The 17,747-nt window shown below is 45.1% G+C and overlaps 1 protein-coding gene across 1 annotated transcript in view; it reads right to left on the bottom strand.

Moving 5' to 3' along the window:
* LOC146789460 (uncharacterized) overlaps positions 1-17,747 on the bottom strand; it is a 232,180-nt gene that overhangs the window by 201,731 nt on the left and 12,702 nt on the right. Inside the window, exon 2 of the mRNA XM_085631607.1 lies at positions 11,089-11,364. Within this exon, the coding sequence (XP_085487733.1) occupies positions 11,089-11,191 (103 nt within the window). The 5' untranslated portion in view covers positions 11,192-11,364. The remainder of the gene's footprint in view (positions 1-11,088; positions 11,365-17,747) is intronic.

A 17,747-nucleotide genomic window follows, 5' to 3' on the forward strand; every position in this document is an offset into this window, starting at 1 on the left:
TGAAAACTTTTTCTCTTAACGTTTTTGGAACAATCAGCTGAATTAATATACCAACTGTCTGAAACATATTTGTGCAATTCTTACTATATGTGCGGTTGTTTACCTTGTTTTTCCAAAGTTTTGGTTGTATTAAAACCTTTTCTGCTAGCTATACTGTGCAGTATGTAACTCAGTAAATAACACTTGTCTTCAGGCCAACACTTTTACTGATTAGTACATGCACATATGTTCAAGTAATTTATGCTTTACATGATTGTACGCCATTTAGGACTTTAATATCTGAAATGTTGTAGTGGTTTAAAGAGTGATTTGAACAGCTATAGTTTAGATGGTGTCATCAGTGATGTCATCAATAACTGTCATTTGTGATGTCATCAGTTCAATATTATGTCATTGAACCGCTCATGAGTTATGTAATATGTGAGGTCATAAGCAGTGCATGGTCGAGGCACAATATATAGTTTGCTTTCTGAACTGGTGAATTTCAGTGGTTTTGTGAGGTTTAAAACGTTACGTTATCACTGACATTGCCAGCTTCCAATCTTTGTTTTTTCAGTAAATTTCTAGAGTTTTTTGTAACATAAGTTAAGGTCCTTTTTCTATACCTAACTATAACATCACTTTAACCATTGTTTTTTCAGTGAATTACTAGAGTTTTTTTAATGCAATTTATGCTTTTTTGAGCACCTTATTGTAACTTCATTTTGCCCTTGTTTTTTAATTTATTTTTTGTTTTTTTCTAACATAAAGTTCCTATTACCATACCAACCTATAATGTCACTTTAACCTTTGATTCATTTGTGAATTTCAAGGCTTTTAAAAAAAAGTAAGATCTTACTAGCACAGTTCAATATAATGTCACTCTTATGTTTAGTATTTCCCGATTCTCTTTACTAATGTCTTGTAATTTCACAACTTAATGGTGGATATTAATTCTTTTGGGTTTGACCCCCTATAGGTACAGCGGTCCCATATGGGTTTACATTCTGTTGCGAGTCTCTCCGAAGTTATGTTCCATATAAAGTGTTTTTTTTAATTAACTTTGAGCCTATAGTATGGGCTTTCTGAAATGTTTGTATTTTTTAGAAGTCGAGGTAATGCAGTACCTGCAAAGGTTACAGCGGAATTTATGACCCACAGTGAAACATCATTTCATTGGCTAATGTTATTAGGATGATATGTGGTCTGGAAGAGCACATCCTGTTTCTGATATTATGAAGTGGCACTGTAGAAGGTTTACACCCTGTACAGTGCATGTTTTCTTTTTTTGTTTTTCCAAAACATTTTGGGGAATTGAACAAAAATAGTATTGCCTGGAGAGGCAAGAGAACAAGCGTTGCATAAGAAGGAGGAGCAGGACACACAACTGCAGGCCACACATGAGTTCCTGGTGTGGGAATTTGTTACCATTTTTTGTTCAACCCCAAAAAGTTGAATAGAAACAAAAAAAGTTAAGAACAGTAAACAAGAAAATGTGCCCCCTAAAGGAAAGAAAGGTTCATTTAGGGGGCACATGTTCTTGTTCAAAAATAGAAAAACAATGATGTTGTTAGTCATATGTGTCTATTAAAGCTAGTATATCTTTACAGTCTTTTATAGCAGGCCATTGATAACAGTAAAAGACAACTCTACTGTTTAAGGTGTAAGTATAAGGCAAACACTTGTAACAGTAGATTTGCACTTTAATAATAACAATAGCACACTACATAAAACTATAACTGTATAAGATCAGTCTGCTGTATGATGATAGAATGTACTTATGCATCCTCGTAAAATTCTATAATGGGAAATACTGAACATAAAAGGCCCACTGTAGAGAAATTCGCTGAAGTGAAAAATGTGTGCTTAAAACAAGGAAATGACCCTTAAATGGCTGATATGAGCTACTCTAATTGTATAAAAAAATATTACAACAGTTTGCTAAATAAGTGTGACATGTTGTAATAGACAACACAAGTGACTTCAGGTCTTATGTACAAGTTTTATAGTCCATTGCACCTCTGAGACTTGACTAGCTTTCCTACGTTTTGCTCTGTGTATGTGTGGTAGTTACTAGCAGTCATATACATACAGAAAAGCTTAGGTATTTGGAAGGAGTGGGCTCTCCATGAGAACCTGTGCATAGGGCAAAACCCGAACACACCAGGGACCTGCCCACCCAGGTTGGATGGTTACCCACAAAGGGGTGGTTATTCGCAAACGGTTCAGTAGAGCAAAGGCTGTGTGTAGTGGGCTCTCTGTGAAGATTTGTGCACAGGGCAAAGGCTGTTTGCTGTAGGGTCTATGCCACCAAAGGGGATTTGGGTGTGCAGAGGTAGTGAGCGCTCCATGATGAGTAATTCAGAAGGGGGAGACTGTGCACAGCAGTGACTAGGACACCCATGAGTGGTTCATAGCCCACAAGAGATAAACAATCCACAGAGTGCTTGCTACAGGGCAAAGGCTATGTGTAATAGAAGCTTCACCAGCTAATGGGGCTTGTGTGTCTGGGGAAGTGGTCTCTCTGTGAACAGTTGGGCACAGAAAAAAAACATGCACAGTAGGGAGTAGCCCACCCATGAGTGATTGGTTACCCACAAGAGGTTGCTTATCCACAAAGAATTAGGTGCAGGGTGAAGACTGTGCATAGTAGGGGTTTGGTTTCCTAATCGAGCTTCGGTCTCTAGAGAGAGTGGGCTCTCCATGAAGAGTAGTGCACATCGCAAAGACTGTGCAGAGCAAGTACTTGCCCACCTGTGTGTGTGGATGGTTGCCCACAAGAGGTCAGCTACCTGTGATGTGTTCAGGGTGAAGGCTGAGCATAGTAGAGGCTGGTCACCTAAGGCATGGTGGTCTAGAATGGAGTGTGCTCTCTGTCAGGGGTTGCGAACAGGGTGAAGACCATAAACAGCAGGAACGTACTCACCAGTGTGTGGAGGGTTCCCCGTGAAAGGTTAGTAACTCATAAAGGGAGCAGTACAGGGTAAAGGCTGTGCGTGGTAGGGGACTTAAGTATCTAGAGGGAGTGTACTCTCTGTGACGGGTGCATACACAATGAAGACTGTCCACAGCAGTTACTAGGCCACCTGTGTGTTGTTCATAGCCCACAAAAGGTAGACTAAGGGTGAACGCTAAGTGTAGTAGGTGGCTACACCACCTAATGTGGCTTGTCTGCCTGGAGGGAGATGGCTCTCTGTGAAGGGTTATGTACAGGGTGGAAACCAAGCACATCAGGTACTAGCCCACATGTGTGAGGTTCCTTCCCCACAAAAAGTCTGCTGTCAACAAAAGGTTCAGTACAGGATGAAGACTGTGTGCAGCAGGGGCTTGGCCACTTGTCTCTCATTGATTGATTATGTCTGTGCATAGTAGCGCTTGGCCACCTAAGTAAGTGTCTGGAAGGAGTTTTCTCTTTGTGAAGAATTGTGTACAGGATGAAAGATGTGCATAGACAGGGCTTGGCGATCCGTGTCTGACTGATTGCCCACAAGAGGATGGCTGCCAGTGAAGGGTTTGTTAAAGGGCCTGGCCAAGGCTGGCTCTAGTAAGGACTTGGCCACCTAGAGGTGCTTAGGTACCTAAAGGGAGTAGGTTCTGTGTCCCTTCTGCCCACAGGAGCGTGTGCTCTTTAAAAAACAAATTCACAGGTCCCACATTACTCCCATGAGACCTAGCATGGACCCCTGTGTGATCTCATGGAAATCCTGTGGGACCTCACAGGGCCCACGCCAGGTCCCATTGAAGTACCGCGGGACACACCGGCTGAAATGGACACCCTGTTGCACCCCTGAAATAAGCATGGGTGCACATGTGGCGCATATACATGCCCCAAAGGCATGTATGTGCTTCACATTGCACTTTGAAAAATGCAAAAAAGTGAATTTTTCAAAGAAATCGCAAATTACCACCAACTTGAAGTTGGTGGTAAATTGCGATTCCTTATGGCCAAATTGCACTTTTTTGGTGCTTCTTACATTGCATTTAAGGAATCGCAAAATGTGTGATTCCTTAAATGCAATTGCAAAATAAGGAATCGCAAATTTTGCGATTCCTTATTTTGCACGCAGATTTGCCTTCATACATACCACTTAGCAAAATTGCGATTACAAACGCCAAAATTCTGTGAATTTCGGCATTTGCGAACGCAATTTTGCTTGATACATATGGCCCGATAACTTCACAGTGGAAAATCCCACAGTGTTTTTGTTTTAGAATAATATATGGGGTGTTGGGATTTTCTTAAATGCCCTATCAGGAGTACCTTTAGATGGAGACTCTGGACCCTGCCCTGCCTCTCAAAAAAAGGGGAAGACAGCATCCTCAAGGTGCTGCCATCCACTCTCCTGGGCAATCTCTTTTGTCGACTTATCTTCTTGAGACTGCTTTGACAGTAAGGTACCCTAAACACAACTTAGGGCCTAATTTAGATCTTAGCAGACCTGGACCCTCTGCTGCTTTTTCACGGTTTCTCTGCCCGCGTACTAGCTGGCCCGCCCACTCTAATAGATGTTGGAGATTCAACGGACAAAAGACTGTCAAAGTGCCGCCGTCTATGCCAGGTATGTTCACCTCCATCAACGTCACAATAGGCAAAAGCAGATGTCCGAGTTAGGGCAGTCCGGATTGTCTGATGGGCCAATCATGATGTGCCTTCTTGTCGATGTGAATGTGATGGTAAAACCGCCATATCTGAGTTGGATGATTGGAAAAAATATACACAACATAAAATATACAAATCAGACATTAAACAAATAATACATTAGTGAAAAAAAGAGAGAAAAAGATGTGAGAGTACCCATATGCACAAGATCAGTCGCTGTAAATGTATTACAAAGTCTAAAACACTTAAGACAATAACGCTCAAAGCAATATGCTGGTATACAAACAATATAAATCACAAACCAGACAAGTGGCAAACGAAAAAATATACGTTACAACAAAGGTACAACATATACAAAAATGAATGTGTCCATCATGGATTTAGGCCACAAAAGCGTCGGCGGCGTTTCGACCACCTTAGAAATACACGGTCAACCTCAGGACTAAAAGTTCCATTGAGCGTTACAAACCATTCAATATCTATTAAAACAGAGGACTGCAACCTTGATTACTTCAATAGGTCCAAAAACAATTTCATCAAATCGATAAAGAGGTGGTATCAAAGGATGGTGAACAAAACACCAATGTGCTTGCGCTAAACCATAAACGGGCAGTACCTTGAAGCAGCAGTAAGTTCAAACGATACCACCTCTTTAATTACATGGATTGATGCCATTAAATTTAAATAAACTGTGGACTCTTTGAGACGGGCTGAAGTTTCCAACTTTTGACTCTTTGTGGCTGGTTGAAGCTATATCCGCCCATTTTATCGATTTGATGAAATTGTTTTTGGACCTATTGAAGTAATCAAGGTTGCAGTCCTCTGTTTTAGTAACGTAATGTAACGTATATTTTTTCGTTTGCCACTTGTCTGGTTTGTGATTTCTATTGTTTGTATACCAGCATATTGCTTTGAGCGTTAATAAATTTACAGCGACTGTTCTTGTACATATGGATATTCTCACTTCTTTTCCTCTCTTTTCTCTCTTTTTTTCACTAATGTATTATTTGTTTAACGTCTGATTTGTATATTTTATGTTGTGTATTTGTAAACAAATTGTCTCTTGAACCTTTGTTAGGAACAGATATTATTGCCCCTGGTTCAGGTGTGTTGGGTTGCCCCTGTTGTTGTTAATGGAAAAAATATACAGCGGAAACTCACTTTTTCTCACTTTCACATTTCCTTTTCCGCCATTGACACGATCTTTCAAGACCTGCCGCTGCTGTTGATTCTTGATGACAAACAAAATCAACACCGTCATGGACAGAATCGATGGTAAGCTCCACTTTTACCTGTTACCTTTTGACTTGTCTGTTAACATTTGCACTCGACTCGTGCATTTTTAAATCTCTATTACAAGCTATAGCATACTAATGTGCAATGCATATGTCTGTGATGTTGGCATTTAAGAAATTTGAAAAAATACACCTGTTTGATACATTGTATGTATAAACTTGGTGCCAGCTTCCTTAAAAAAAATTGCCACTTGAACAAAAAAGGATATCAAATCAAAAATCAAAACGTCAACATACAGGTGTGTTTAAATACATTTAGAATATTGTCACTGCAAATCATATACCACACACATCACTGGGATAAGTGCAATGTAACATGATGTAGAAATGCACTAGACAAGGTGTAACCTCTACCTTATAAATTACTAGTAAAATAAGTGTCAGTCCAAATTTGAAGTATTCAGCATATGCATCCGTGTAACATTTCCCCTTGTCTAGTCCAATTCCTGTACTGTATCCAATTTCAATAGTCACCATATTTTATAAGGTGTAAGGCATATGTGCTCATACTGATGAGAAATCAAGGTGAAACAAGCGCACCTGTAGCAACACATCCAGAAATATATTTAAACATCAATTAGTTGGTGCAAGTGGCCATCACTATGATGAATGCCTGCACCTAAATTCCAATGGCCGTCACATACAATGTTAACCAGTGTATGCACATAAAAAAATAGACATTAAAAACATCTGTTGTATCACCTGCCACTATGGTAAAGAAAAATAAGTACTTCACATTTTAGTCAGAAACATTGCTAGGAATGAAACAATTGATAAGGAAAAATAATGCAAGGGCTAACTTGGTGAAATTAAAATTATGGATTTAATCCAAACAATAAAATACATCTCTTAGCATACTTCAAAAGCCAAATAGCAGTCCATAACCTTTCAACAAAGTGATGTGCACTGTTGTGCACATCTTGACTCCTAATTCACTGCCAAGGGGAACCTCCTCAGGAAGGGGCATCTACTGGGCAGAGCAGGCACCTCAAAGGGATGTATGACGTTACAACGCACACTTTTACAACGCATGCACTTACAACGCATTTTTTACAACGCATAATCCATTACAACGCATGACATTACAACGCATGACACTACAACGCATTTTTAAAAAATACCTTTACAACGCATTTCCATTACAACGCATACTACCTTTACAACGCATACCATTACAACGCATAATATTAAATTACATTTAAGGTAAGTATTAGATAGTATAGGGGTAAAAGTTACTTTTCTAACTCCAGGGGGTGCAACAGTAGGGTAAGTGTTGGATAGTATAGGGGTAAAAATTACTATTCTAACTCCAGGGGGTGCAACAGTGGGGTAAGTGTTGAATAGTATAGGGGTAAAAATTACTATTCTAACTCCAGGGGGTGCAACAGTAGGGTAAGTGTTGGATAGTGTAGGGGTAAAAATTACTATTCTAACTCCAGGGGGTGCAACAGTAGGGTAAGTGTTGGATAGTGTAGGGGTAAAAATTACTATTCTAACTCCAGGGGGTGCAACAGTAGGGTAAGTGTTGGATAGTATAGGGGTAAAAATTACTATTCTAACTCCAGGGGGTGCAACAGTAGGGTAAGTGTTGGATAGTATAGGGGTAAAAATTACTATTCTAACTCCAGGGGGTGCAACAGTAGGGTAAGTGTTGGATAGTATAGGGGTAAAAATTACTATTCTAACTCCAGGGGGTGCAACAGTAGGGTAAGTGTTGGATAGTATAGGGGTAAAAATTACTATTCTAACTCCAGGGGGTGCAACAGTAGGGTAAGTGTTGGATAGTATAGGGGTAAAAATTACTATTCTAACTCCAGGGGGTGCAACAGTAGGGTAAGTGTTGGATAGTATAGGGGTAAAAATTACTATTCTAACTCCAGGGGGTGCATCAGTAGGGTAAGTGTTGGATAGTATAGGGGTAAAAATTACTATTCTAACTCCAGGGGGTGCAACAGTAGGGTAAGTGTTGGATAGTGTAGTGTAATATTATGCGTTGTAATGGTATGCGTTGTAATGGTAGTATGCGTTGTAATGGAATGCGTTGTAAAGGTAGTTTTTAAAAATGCGTTGTAGTGTCATGCGTTGTAATGTCATGCGTTGTAATGGATTATGCGTTGTAAAAAATGCGTTGTAAAGGTAGTGCGTTGTAAAAGTTGCGTTGTAAAGGTTGTTCCCCCCTCAAAGATATTACCTAGGAGTTGGGGTTGGGTTTGGGAGGGGGAGTCTTTGGTTTGGTATGGCAGTTTGCATTTGGAAGGGGTACTTTTAGTTTTATTAGGGGAGGTTTTTGTTTTTGGAGGGGTGGGTTGGGAGGTGGAAGGAGAGAGTTGGGGTGTGGAAGGGGTTGCTTTGCATTTGGGAGGGATGGTTTGGGCTTTGGAAGGGGTTAAGGCAAGGGCAAACAGCAAACTTTCATGGGGAAAAAGGGTAGGATGTGTGCAAGGGAGTTGGGTTTGAGAGGTAGAGGGAGTGGCAGTGGCTGATGTACATGTGTCTGTTGAGGATACAGGTGCCTGTTGGTCTGGTGTATGTCGTGTACGTTTGGCGGTGTTGCTTCCTCAGTGTCTGTTGTTTGGGTAAGTTTGGGTATTAGTGTTTTGTGGATGTGCTATCTAATGTATGTGTGTGTGTGGATGGGTGTGCTGTGGAGGTGCTGAGTGTGGTTGTGGTGCATGAGGATGTGGTGGTGCATGTGGGTGTGGTGGTAGATGTGGTGTCTGTGGGTGTGTGGGTGTGCTGGTGGTGGGGTGGTTCATGTGTGTGTGTGGTGGGTGCAGTGTGGTGCATTTGGGTGTGGGGTCTGTAAGTTTGGATGTGTGCTTGTGTTTTATGATGTCTCTGCATTTATGTGTGTGAGTGTCTGAGCAGCTTGTGTTTTTTGGAGTGGGTGCATGTAAAGGTGTGAATGTGCTTTGGACAAGGCTGGGAATATGAAATTGGGATATTGAAGAGGCAGGAGGTGAGGCACATGGTTGGGATGGTTGAAAAGCTGCGGTCAGTGAGGAGGCCAGACCTTGAAAAGACCGCTGTAGGCCAGACATACCACTATGAATGCCCTCCAGGTAAGCTAGCATTTGTTGCCTATGGCAGCTAATCTCCTGGCTGACAATCTGGAGTCTGGCCTACAGTGATGCTGCATAGGAGGAGGTCAATACCCTCTTCACTCAGCCCAGCTGGGGGGATGGGGCAGGGTGTGAGTAGCCTGGGGCAAAGGAGACTCCATCCCTTTTAGGGGGAGGAGTTGGCCTCTAGGGGGGAGCAAGAGAGAGGGTGTAGATGGATATCTGGGTGGCAGACAAGGATGCAGGTGTAACTGAAGCAGTGGGCTCTGCCACCAGTGGAGACTGGCTGCTTGGCGAGGGCTCAAAAAGAGACGTCGAGCTGGTGACCTCTATGCCAGTCCCCTCACCCTTGTGACATTGTGTCCCTTGGTATAGTTGGTCTCACCAGGAGAGACATAGTGGTCAGCTGCTTCCCAGCCTCCGTGACCAACATCTCCTTCGCCTGCTCCGGATGATGGTGAAAAGACATATACAATAGTTTTATTGTAGCTGCGTGATTAGAACCGATAAATAACTTTAAACACATAACATTTTCCTAGTTTCAATACTGTACCTGCTAAAAGGCTCACAAACATGGGTTCTTTACATCATTATCTTATGCATGTAGGGAACATCTTCTGAAAACATTTAGTCACAGTTTTGTAATTCCCCATGATAGCTTCTGTATCATATATGACCTTGTCTCTTAACCATATTCATTTCTCTAAAGGAACTATTTAACACCCCTGAATGGTTGGCCTTTGTGTTACAGAATAGTGAACTTATGTAAACAAGGATATACACCAAAAATACCTTTGGACATTGTGTGTACTAGGTCAAAAAAGCTACATTAATGACATACACTAAAAGTAAAATATGAATCTATGTGTGTTAACAAATACTGCAATGTTGTACCAATATTTGTAGAAACTGAAAGCCTGTCTCCTTTGTTTGGGCATTTCACAATGGTAACATTTACCTCAAGTAACTCAAGTATAGTACAAATGTACAACATATTATATGGTTTCAGTATTGAAGTAGCATATCACTGTATCACACACTATGTATTTACCTATGTTGTTGAAGAAAGTTAAATGTATTGTGGATTGCCAAATTACTCCAATAGCATAATTAAATATATAGGGCTTGATACATTTCGAATCCACTTTGGTACAGAGCAACTACTTATCCACATTTGACTCCAAAAAATCTCAAATTATTTCAAGGTTGTCTCATCATTATGAATTTATTGAAAAAGATATGGTGGCTTTCACTTTAGGTAAAATGTGGTACTACATCACAGTGAATATGACATACACTGATTCACATATGATAAACACATCAAAGAATCAAGTGCAGTTCACAAGATGAAACAAATCACACCTTGATGCATGTAACCATTTTCCAAATAAGTTACAAGTTGGGCCTGATTTTGAGTCTTTAAGATGGGATACTCCAACATTTATGTGATGGAACATGCAATCTGCCAAAATCCCATTTATCTCCACCATTGAGTTCTCATCTGGACATAACAAAGGACATTTAAAAATGGTCTGGGGTATGTGTTACTCTGTCCCCATTGTGTATACATCTCTGTCTGTGTTTCTACAAAAAGTGTATGTCTAGCACAAGTATTTGTACAAAAAACACACTGGCTTACATACACATTTATGAAGGAGTAAGACATGCAAATCTGTCACTTTTAACATGTATGAAACAGTATATTTGATGCTAAACACAATTGGGATATGTGATTAGTGATTTTGGCTCACATGCTCAGTCTTGTTTGTGTAAAATCCCAACTTGCCAATGTGACTTATGGAAGATCCACTATATCATAAGTTCATAGTATGCCATGTCACATGTAATTGGTCTACCATTACATCATCCACAATAATGAAGGATCATCATATCAGACACAACAAACACCAGTGGCCTGTTTGGTACAACTGTCACTCATGACATCAAACAACCTGATGGATATGTGTAGTTTAGGCAGCCATGTGTCTGCTCAGAACAGTCCTTTGGTAGTAAACAGGAATCAGGTGGGATCCTTTCTAACAATTTAATAGACAAAACACATCATCATACACATCGTGCAAAACTTAAACCTTCAAGAACTCTTCTTGTGCGTATTAATCATGTAACATGTGAAACTCAAATAAGAACTTACCCCCTTCATGCTGCTTTTGGACTCTCAACTGCCCATCAAGCTGGGGATAGGCCACCACGAGAATGTAGGCCATTAGGGGGGCCAGGGTGTGGCGCACGTGCATCCCACTTTGGGAGTACTGCCCAAGTTGTACTTCGTCTAATTTTTTGGTTCAGCATCATAGGTCCTCCCACCTCTTCCTGCATTGGAGGCTGTGCCGCTTGTAGACCTCCAGGGTCCACATTTTCCTCCTGGTGATGACCTTCCAGATATATCCCGCTTCTGATGGGTTTTGACCTGTACGGATACAAGAAATGAAAGAAAAAAATAATGGTTTTGTGACTTTTTGTTTGTATTGATGTAACACAATTTTACTACATCTATCACAAGCATGATTCATAAGTTACCATACCACATGTGTATTTTCACATATTGACTAAAACAAATATATTAATACACACTTTTGTAGTGACATGTTTACTACCCTCATCCCTTGTCATGTCCTCAACTCACTAATCCAGGCCAGTGACATTGTCTACCCCAGGGAGCTCCACATTTTCTGTGATGTGAGGTACTTCTCATCAGTGCAAAGCACTGTGAACTACTGAAGGCTAAACATCTTGCGCATTGTTTTTTGTTTTTTCTGTTAATATTTTTATTGAACTTTTGATTAAATAGAGTAAAAAAAATAATAATTTAGCAAGCAGTACAAACAATAAGAACAAAGCATAGACACAGTCCAAACATAAACAGCCTCCTGTAACAGGTCCTATACATACATACAAAGCATATGCCATAGATTTAATCAAGCAATAATAGATAAAAAGAATTTAGAATGGAAACAAAAGAGTGGTCCCACCAGCTAAGTGAGCCGTAGCGCCCTATCCTGTGTATCGCCGTGTAGGGGGGAAAGAGAGAGGGGGGAGGGGGGGCAGGGGCACGCAGCACATATCATAGGGTGTACAGTCCCATCGAACCCTAAGAAGTGGCAGTAGCCCCCGACGGGGATGTATCCTCTCCCCGCTCAGCAGCAGCTGGAGTCGGTTTCCGGTCCAAATACAGGGCCCAAAAGTTTTTAGGTCTGTTACGAGGTGGCAATAATTTGCTGTAATTTTCAGTTTGTGTACAACAGTAAAGCATATCTCTAGTCCACTGAGTCAGAGCCAGCGTAGGGCCGCGAAGCCAACAGACAGCTACACATCTCTTCGCGAGTAGCAGCGCCATATCAACAAGGCGTCTATGTTTCTTGGGGAGTGGCTGTGAGTAGCCTAGTAGAGCGAGGAGCGCATCCGGGGACAGAGACATGTCCGTAATGCGATTAATTTCTAAGAATATATCACCCCAGAAGTAGGCAATCCCCGGGCAGGTCCAGGCCACATGCAGCTGTAGGCTCTCCGCATCGATCACACCGGGGGCTGTCACGTAGACCAAAGCGGTGTAATCGCTCCGGGGTATGGTAAACCCGATTGAGAAATTTAAAGTGGACCAATGGAGCATACAGAAGATTACCGGCATGAGCAGCCAGTATGGAGTGCCAAGCGTGTACGACCGAATTAAGAGAGTCCATTATGCCCGTACGCCTGTCACAAGGCGAAAACAGCAAGGCGGGCAGAGGCCTGGGATCGGCGACGATAGTCTCAATCAACAAGTGGGGTATATCCGAGGGTCCATGTATCCAATAATGTGCGTGTGAGGATTGGGCGGCTCTATAGTACAAATCCAAGTCAGGGGCACCAAGGCCACCCATCGCATATGGTAACGTCAATATCCTCCAGGCAACGCGAGGTTGCTTGCCCCTCCATGCCAGGCGCACCAATAGAGAGTGAAGGCGACTAAAAAATGCCCTGGACAGAACCATGGGTATGTTCATAAATAGAAAGAGAAACCGCGGTAGGACTATCATTTTCATGAGTGCCACTCTGCCCATCAGAGAGAGCGGAAGAGCAATCCATCTGTCCACATCGTCCTCCAGATTGGAGATGGCAGCACCATAATTTTCCCGCAGAACAACCTCCGAGTCAGCATGTAGTCGGATACCCAGGTATCGTACCGCCTCTGTGGACCATAAAAGGGGGTATTCCGGCTCAAAGCGAACCGTGGCTGGAGTAAGAGGAAACATGATGGACTTGTTCCAATTGACCCCTATGCCTGAAAGAGAACCGAAGAGGACCACCTCCCTTAATACCGGAGACAGATGAGTTTCGGGCTCCCTAACATAAATTAGCATATCATCCCCATACGTTGATACGATTAGGTGATAGTTTGGGAATCGAATGCCCCTATGGCTGTGATACTCACGGAGTGCACAAGCCAGGGGTTCCGCCGTCAGGGCATACAATATTGGTGAGAGAGGGCATCCTTGCCTCGTGTCCCTAAAAATATGTATGGGATCGGTGACCAAGGACCCAATACGAATGCGCGCCGTGGGGGAGGAGTAGAGTGTCGCAAGTAATTGCAGGAAAACCGGCCCCACTCCCATACGGCTCAGGACGTGCCGCATGAAAGGCGAAGGCCTTCTCCATGTCTAAGAATACCGCGACCGCCGGGACCTCCGAGCCGGTATGTTGTAAAGCTGCGAAGACAGTTCGCAGGTTATAGGTTAAGTAATGGCTGGGAACAAAGCCAGCCTGCTCAGGCGCCACCAGGGTGGTGACCAGTGGACTAAGGCCAGTATCTTCGCGAAAATCTTTGCGTCCACGTTCATGAGGGACAACGGACGGTACGAAGCACACTCCTCTGGCCGTTTCCCAGGTTTGAGTATGGCCACCAGCATCGCCTCTCGCATGGTTGGAGGCATACTGCCTGATGTGCATATATCCCCAAACAGTGTGAGCAAGTGGGGGAGTAGGAGGTCCTGGAATGCCTTATAAAAGGCCACTGTGAGACCGTCACTTCCCGGAGCACTACCGGCCCTCATCCCTGAGAGGGCAAGCAGCACCTCCTCACGTTCGATTGGCCTCATCAGGAACTCACGGTGCCAGTCAGACAACCAGGGGAGTTTAATATGCGACAGGTAATCCTCCATAAGTTCATCAGAGCAGTGGCTGCGGGAAGCGTAGAGATCAGCATAGTATTGCCGAAATTACTCCGTCACCTGATCCTCCGTAAGCGGGGGGTCACCTTGCTGTAGTCTAATATCTGGAATCGTGGTTTTGGCCCTCCGCTACTGCAGAATCTGCGCCCGAACACTACCAGGCCTCTCCCCCTCCCCATAGCTACGGGCAGTGGCATATTTCCCGAGATGTTTTATCTCTGCATCAGCTTCCTTATGGTAGTCTCGTAGGGTTTGCGCCAGGTCCCGGTCAAGTTCCTCACTGTGTACCTGTCTACGAGAGGATTCAAGGTCCTTCAGTTTCCGCTCTAAAGCAGTCAGTCTGGTGCGTATCGACTTTAGCACCCCCGCATGTTTGGATATGGTCACCCCCTGATATATACCTTAAAGGCTTCCCAAACTGTCAGAAAGGAGTCAACTGAACCTATGTGCGTCTTGAAAAAGGCCTCAATGGACGTTGCGATCTCCTCATTAAAAACAGAATCAAGAAGGGAGAATGGAGGAAAGCGCCATGCAAATGGTGGGATGCGTTTCTTTGGGGAGGCCAGTGTAAGAAGCAATGGAGAATGATCAGAGAAGGTGAGGGGGAGGATCGTGCATGCCCGAATCTGGTGAGTCAATTGTTGTGAAGCAAACCAGTAGTCAATTCTCGTATGTATGTTGTGAGGTGCAGAATAGTGCGTGTATCCCCCCTGCTGAGTGTGTCTACGGCGCCATACGTCATGCATGTCCAACTTCCTCAGGGATGACTCTACCAGTCTGGCAGAGGCCGACGGGCGTCTGTCCGGGCCATCGGACCTATCCAGAGCAGGGAGCATGACAAAATTAAAATCCCCGCCCCACAGAATATTGTCCAAAGCGTATGGTTGGGACATCGCCACTAAGTTAGCGTAAAAGTCAGGGTGGTCAAAGTTAGGGCCATAAACATTGAAAATGAAAAGCTCGAGCCCCCTACCACAGCACTTAGACAAAACAAATCTACCCTCTTTGTCCGTATCCAGGGGCGTCAATGAGAGCGACCCACCCACCCAATGAAAAGAAACCCCACCCGAATCAAAACATCCAGAAACATCCCAGGTGTACTACACGCTGGGGGGAGGTAGCCCGCTCAACAGAAATAGAGAAAAAGAAAAGTGTGATCAATTAGATCACTGCTCCACTCCCCGCCATAATGCAAACGTGCAGCTGTGAATAAATGCAGCAGAGCGCATGTCCCCCGGGGTCTAAAGGGGGGCGAAATAAGCAAGTCGCATACCTAATACAAATCAAGCAGCAAGCACATAGCAACAAATATAAAGGAGAACAGTCATGGCCCCCAATAATAAGACTTCGGTGGTCTGAAACACATTGGTGGATGAAACACTCAACAATAAATTACAACAGTTCCTGTCTTCCAAAGCAGGTCAGACCTGCTCATCCAAGGGACCCCCGGTCGTTTCGTCCAAGAGCCGGCGGTCCGGCAGTGCCCGCCCCTCCCTCGCCCAATCCTTCAAAGCTTTTTGCAGGATCTTCGGATCAGTAAATATATGTGAGTGGCCCTGCCGATTCACTCTTAACTTAGCCGAATAGAGCATGGCATAATCCGCACCCATCTCCCGAAGCGGTCTCTTCATGGGTGCGAACAAGCGCCTCGCCACCTGAACTCTAGCAGTGAAGTCTGGAAAGAGTGAAATTGTCGACCCCTCGAATCGAAGCGGTTGTTTCTCGCGGGCAAGTTTAAGAGCGACATCACGGTCCCTATAGTTCAGGAGTTTAGCTATGACTGGCCTGGGAGAGGCGCCCGGCGCCGGCCTGGGGCCAAGAGAGCGGTGCGCCCTCTCCACCACAAACATGTTTGAAAAGGAGGAGTCACCCAACAGTGTTTTCAAAAGCTTTTCTATGAAGAGTTCCATGCTCCCTGTGGGTGCCGTCTCCGGCAGGCCCGTGATGCGGAGATTGCAGCGCCGAGAACGGGCCTCCAAGTCTTCCGTCTTGTCCTGGAGGAGCTGCACCACCCTGCCCAGCTGTTTGTGTTCCACATCAAGAGTGGTCTGCGCCTCCTCCGTCTCCGTCAGCCTGCGCTCCGAGCTGTCCAGACGCTCTGCATGTTTGTCCAATCTGTCCGCCATGCGGTCCATTCTGTAGGTCAGCGCGTCCATTTTGGCCCCCAAAGAGGTTATCCCACCCTGGAGGTTCTTTTCCATGGAGAGCAAGAGGCCGCGTATATCCCGGTTTTGTTCGTCCGGGTTCTGGTCTTGGTCCACGACATCTCCCTCCGTCGCGGCTCCGCAAGGCTTGGGACGCCTAGGGTCAAATGACAATTTGGGTTGCGACTTATCCGTGCGTCCCATCGTATCTTCGTGTAGGGCCCGGCGCCCTAAGGAGTACCCCGCCCTCCTCCAGAAGGATTTCACACCCCCTCCTATCCGTATGGGGGGGGTCGCCCCAAAGCAATCTGCTAGTTGTAGCTGGCTGGTGGGTGGTCAAGGGCCTCAAATAGTGGTTAGCACCCTCTTTCCTGCCTTCGTTGTTATGGAGAGTGTCTGATGCGCCGTAGTGTGTCTATCGCTCCCCCGCCAGACAGTAATGCAAACGTAAAGATGGCGGAGTTAGCCAGTCCCTGTGTGGTCAATTCGTCGCGGGATCAGTGTGGGCCAACAGGTCAATGCATGGCCTAACCCCCCTCCCTTCTACTGGTACGCGCCAAGCAGGTCACAGAGGCGCTCAGGAGGGCGAGGGATTCAGCTAGGGCAGCAGTTCACGGCAGGGGACCCGCAGAAACCAGCAATTCAGGGGAGGGGGGGGGCGCCTCGTGTGTCAGTTCGCTGTGTAGGAAAACAGCAGGGCTCACCGGCAGGCCTTGCCGTCAGCAGGGGGCACTCACCGGGATCGCATCAGGTGGCTGGAAGGCAGTCACGGCAGCGCGGCCTCAGTTCCCCTCAAAGCACCGATCCCTCCAGGCAGCCGGCCCGCCCCTCTCGATCGGCAGGGACGCAGCAGACCGGCGAACGCAGGCACGGGAAACAGGGTCTCAGAGACACCAGGCTGGTCTCACCGCCGCAGGGCCTCTGCAGCGGGACCTCGGCGAGGGCTGCACGTCGCCTCCCCGGCCGGGCAGGGGAAGGAAAATCGCCGCACGTCAGCCTCCGCGCAGTGCCAGCGTCCAGGGCCCAGTCAGCCCAGTATCCGCGGTGGGCTGAATCGTCCCTCAGGGGGCAGGTAGGCGAGTCGCTCTTCCCGCCACCGGCGCCGCGACACCCCGTTTCCCGTTTCCCGGTGCAAGTGAAACACAGCTGCAGGATATTGGGCGGATAATGTTATGTTATCTTTGATTTATAAAGCGCGCAGCTACTCGAAAGTGTCCTGGCGCTGAACTCAAAGCAAGAGGCAGAAGAAAGGAAAACACCCAACACGCTAGAAAAGCAAGGTTTTTAATTTACTTTTAAACAGAAAAGGGCCATGAGTAGCGCGAAGCGCTACAGGCAGGGAATTCCAGGCTAGGCCTGCTTTACGGCCGAAGGAGTTCCCGCCCATTGTGTGGCGGGCTATTTGAGCGCTCCGTTCAGGCAGCCATCTTGGTCGCGCGCTAGCTCCGCCCCCCACATCTTGCGCATTGTTACCAGACACCCTCACGGCCAGCTTTGTTGAC

The sequence above is a fragment of the Triturus cristatus genome, chromosome 10, assembly GCF_964204655.1.
Source record: "Triturus cristatus chromosome 10, aTriCri1.1, whole genome shotgun sequence".
In the NCBI taxonomy this organism is placed as follows: Eukaryota; Metazoa; Chordata; class Amphibia; order Caudata; family Salamandridae; genus Triturus; species Triturus cristatus.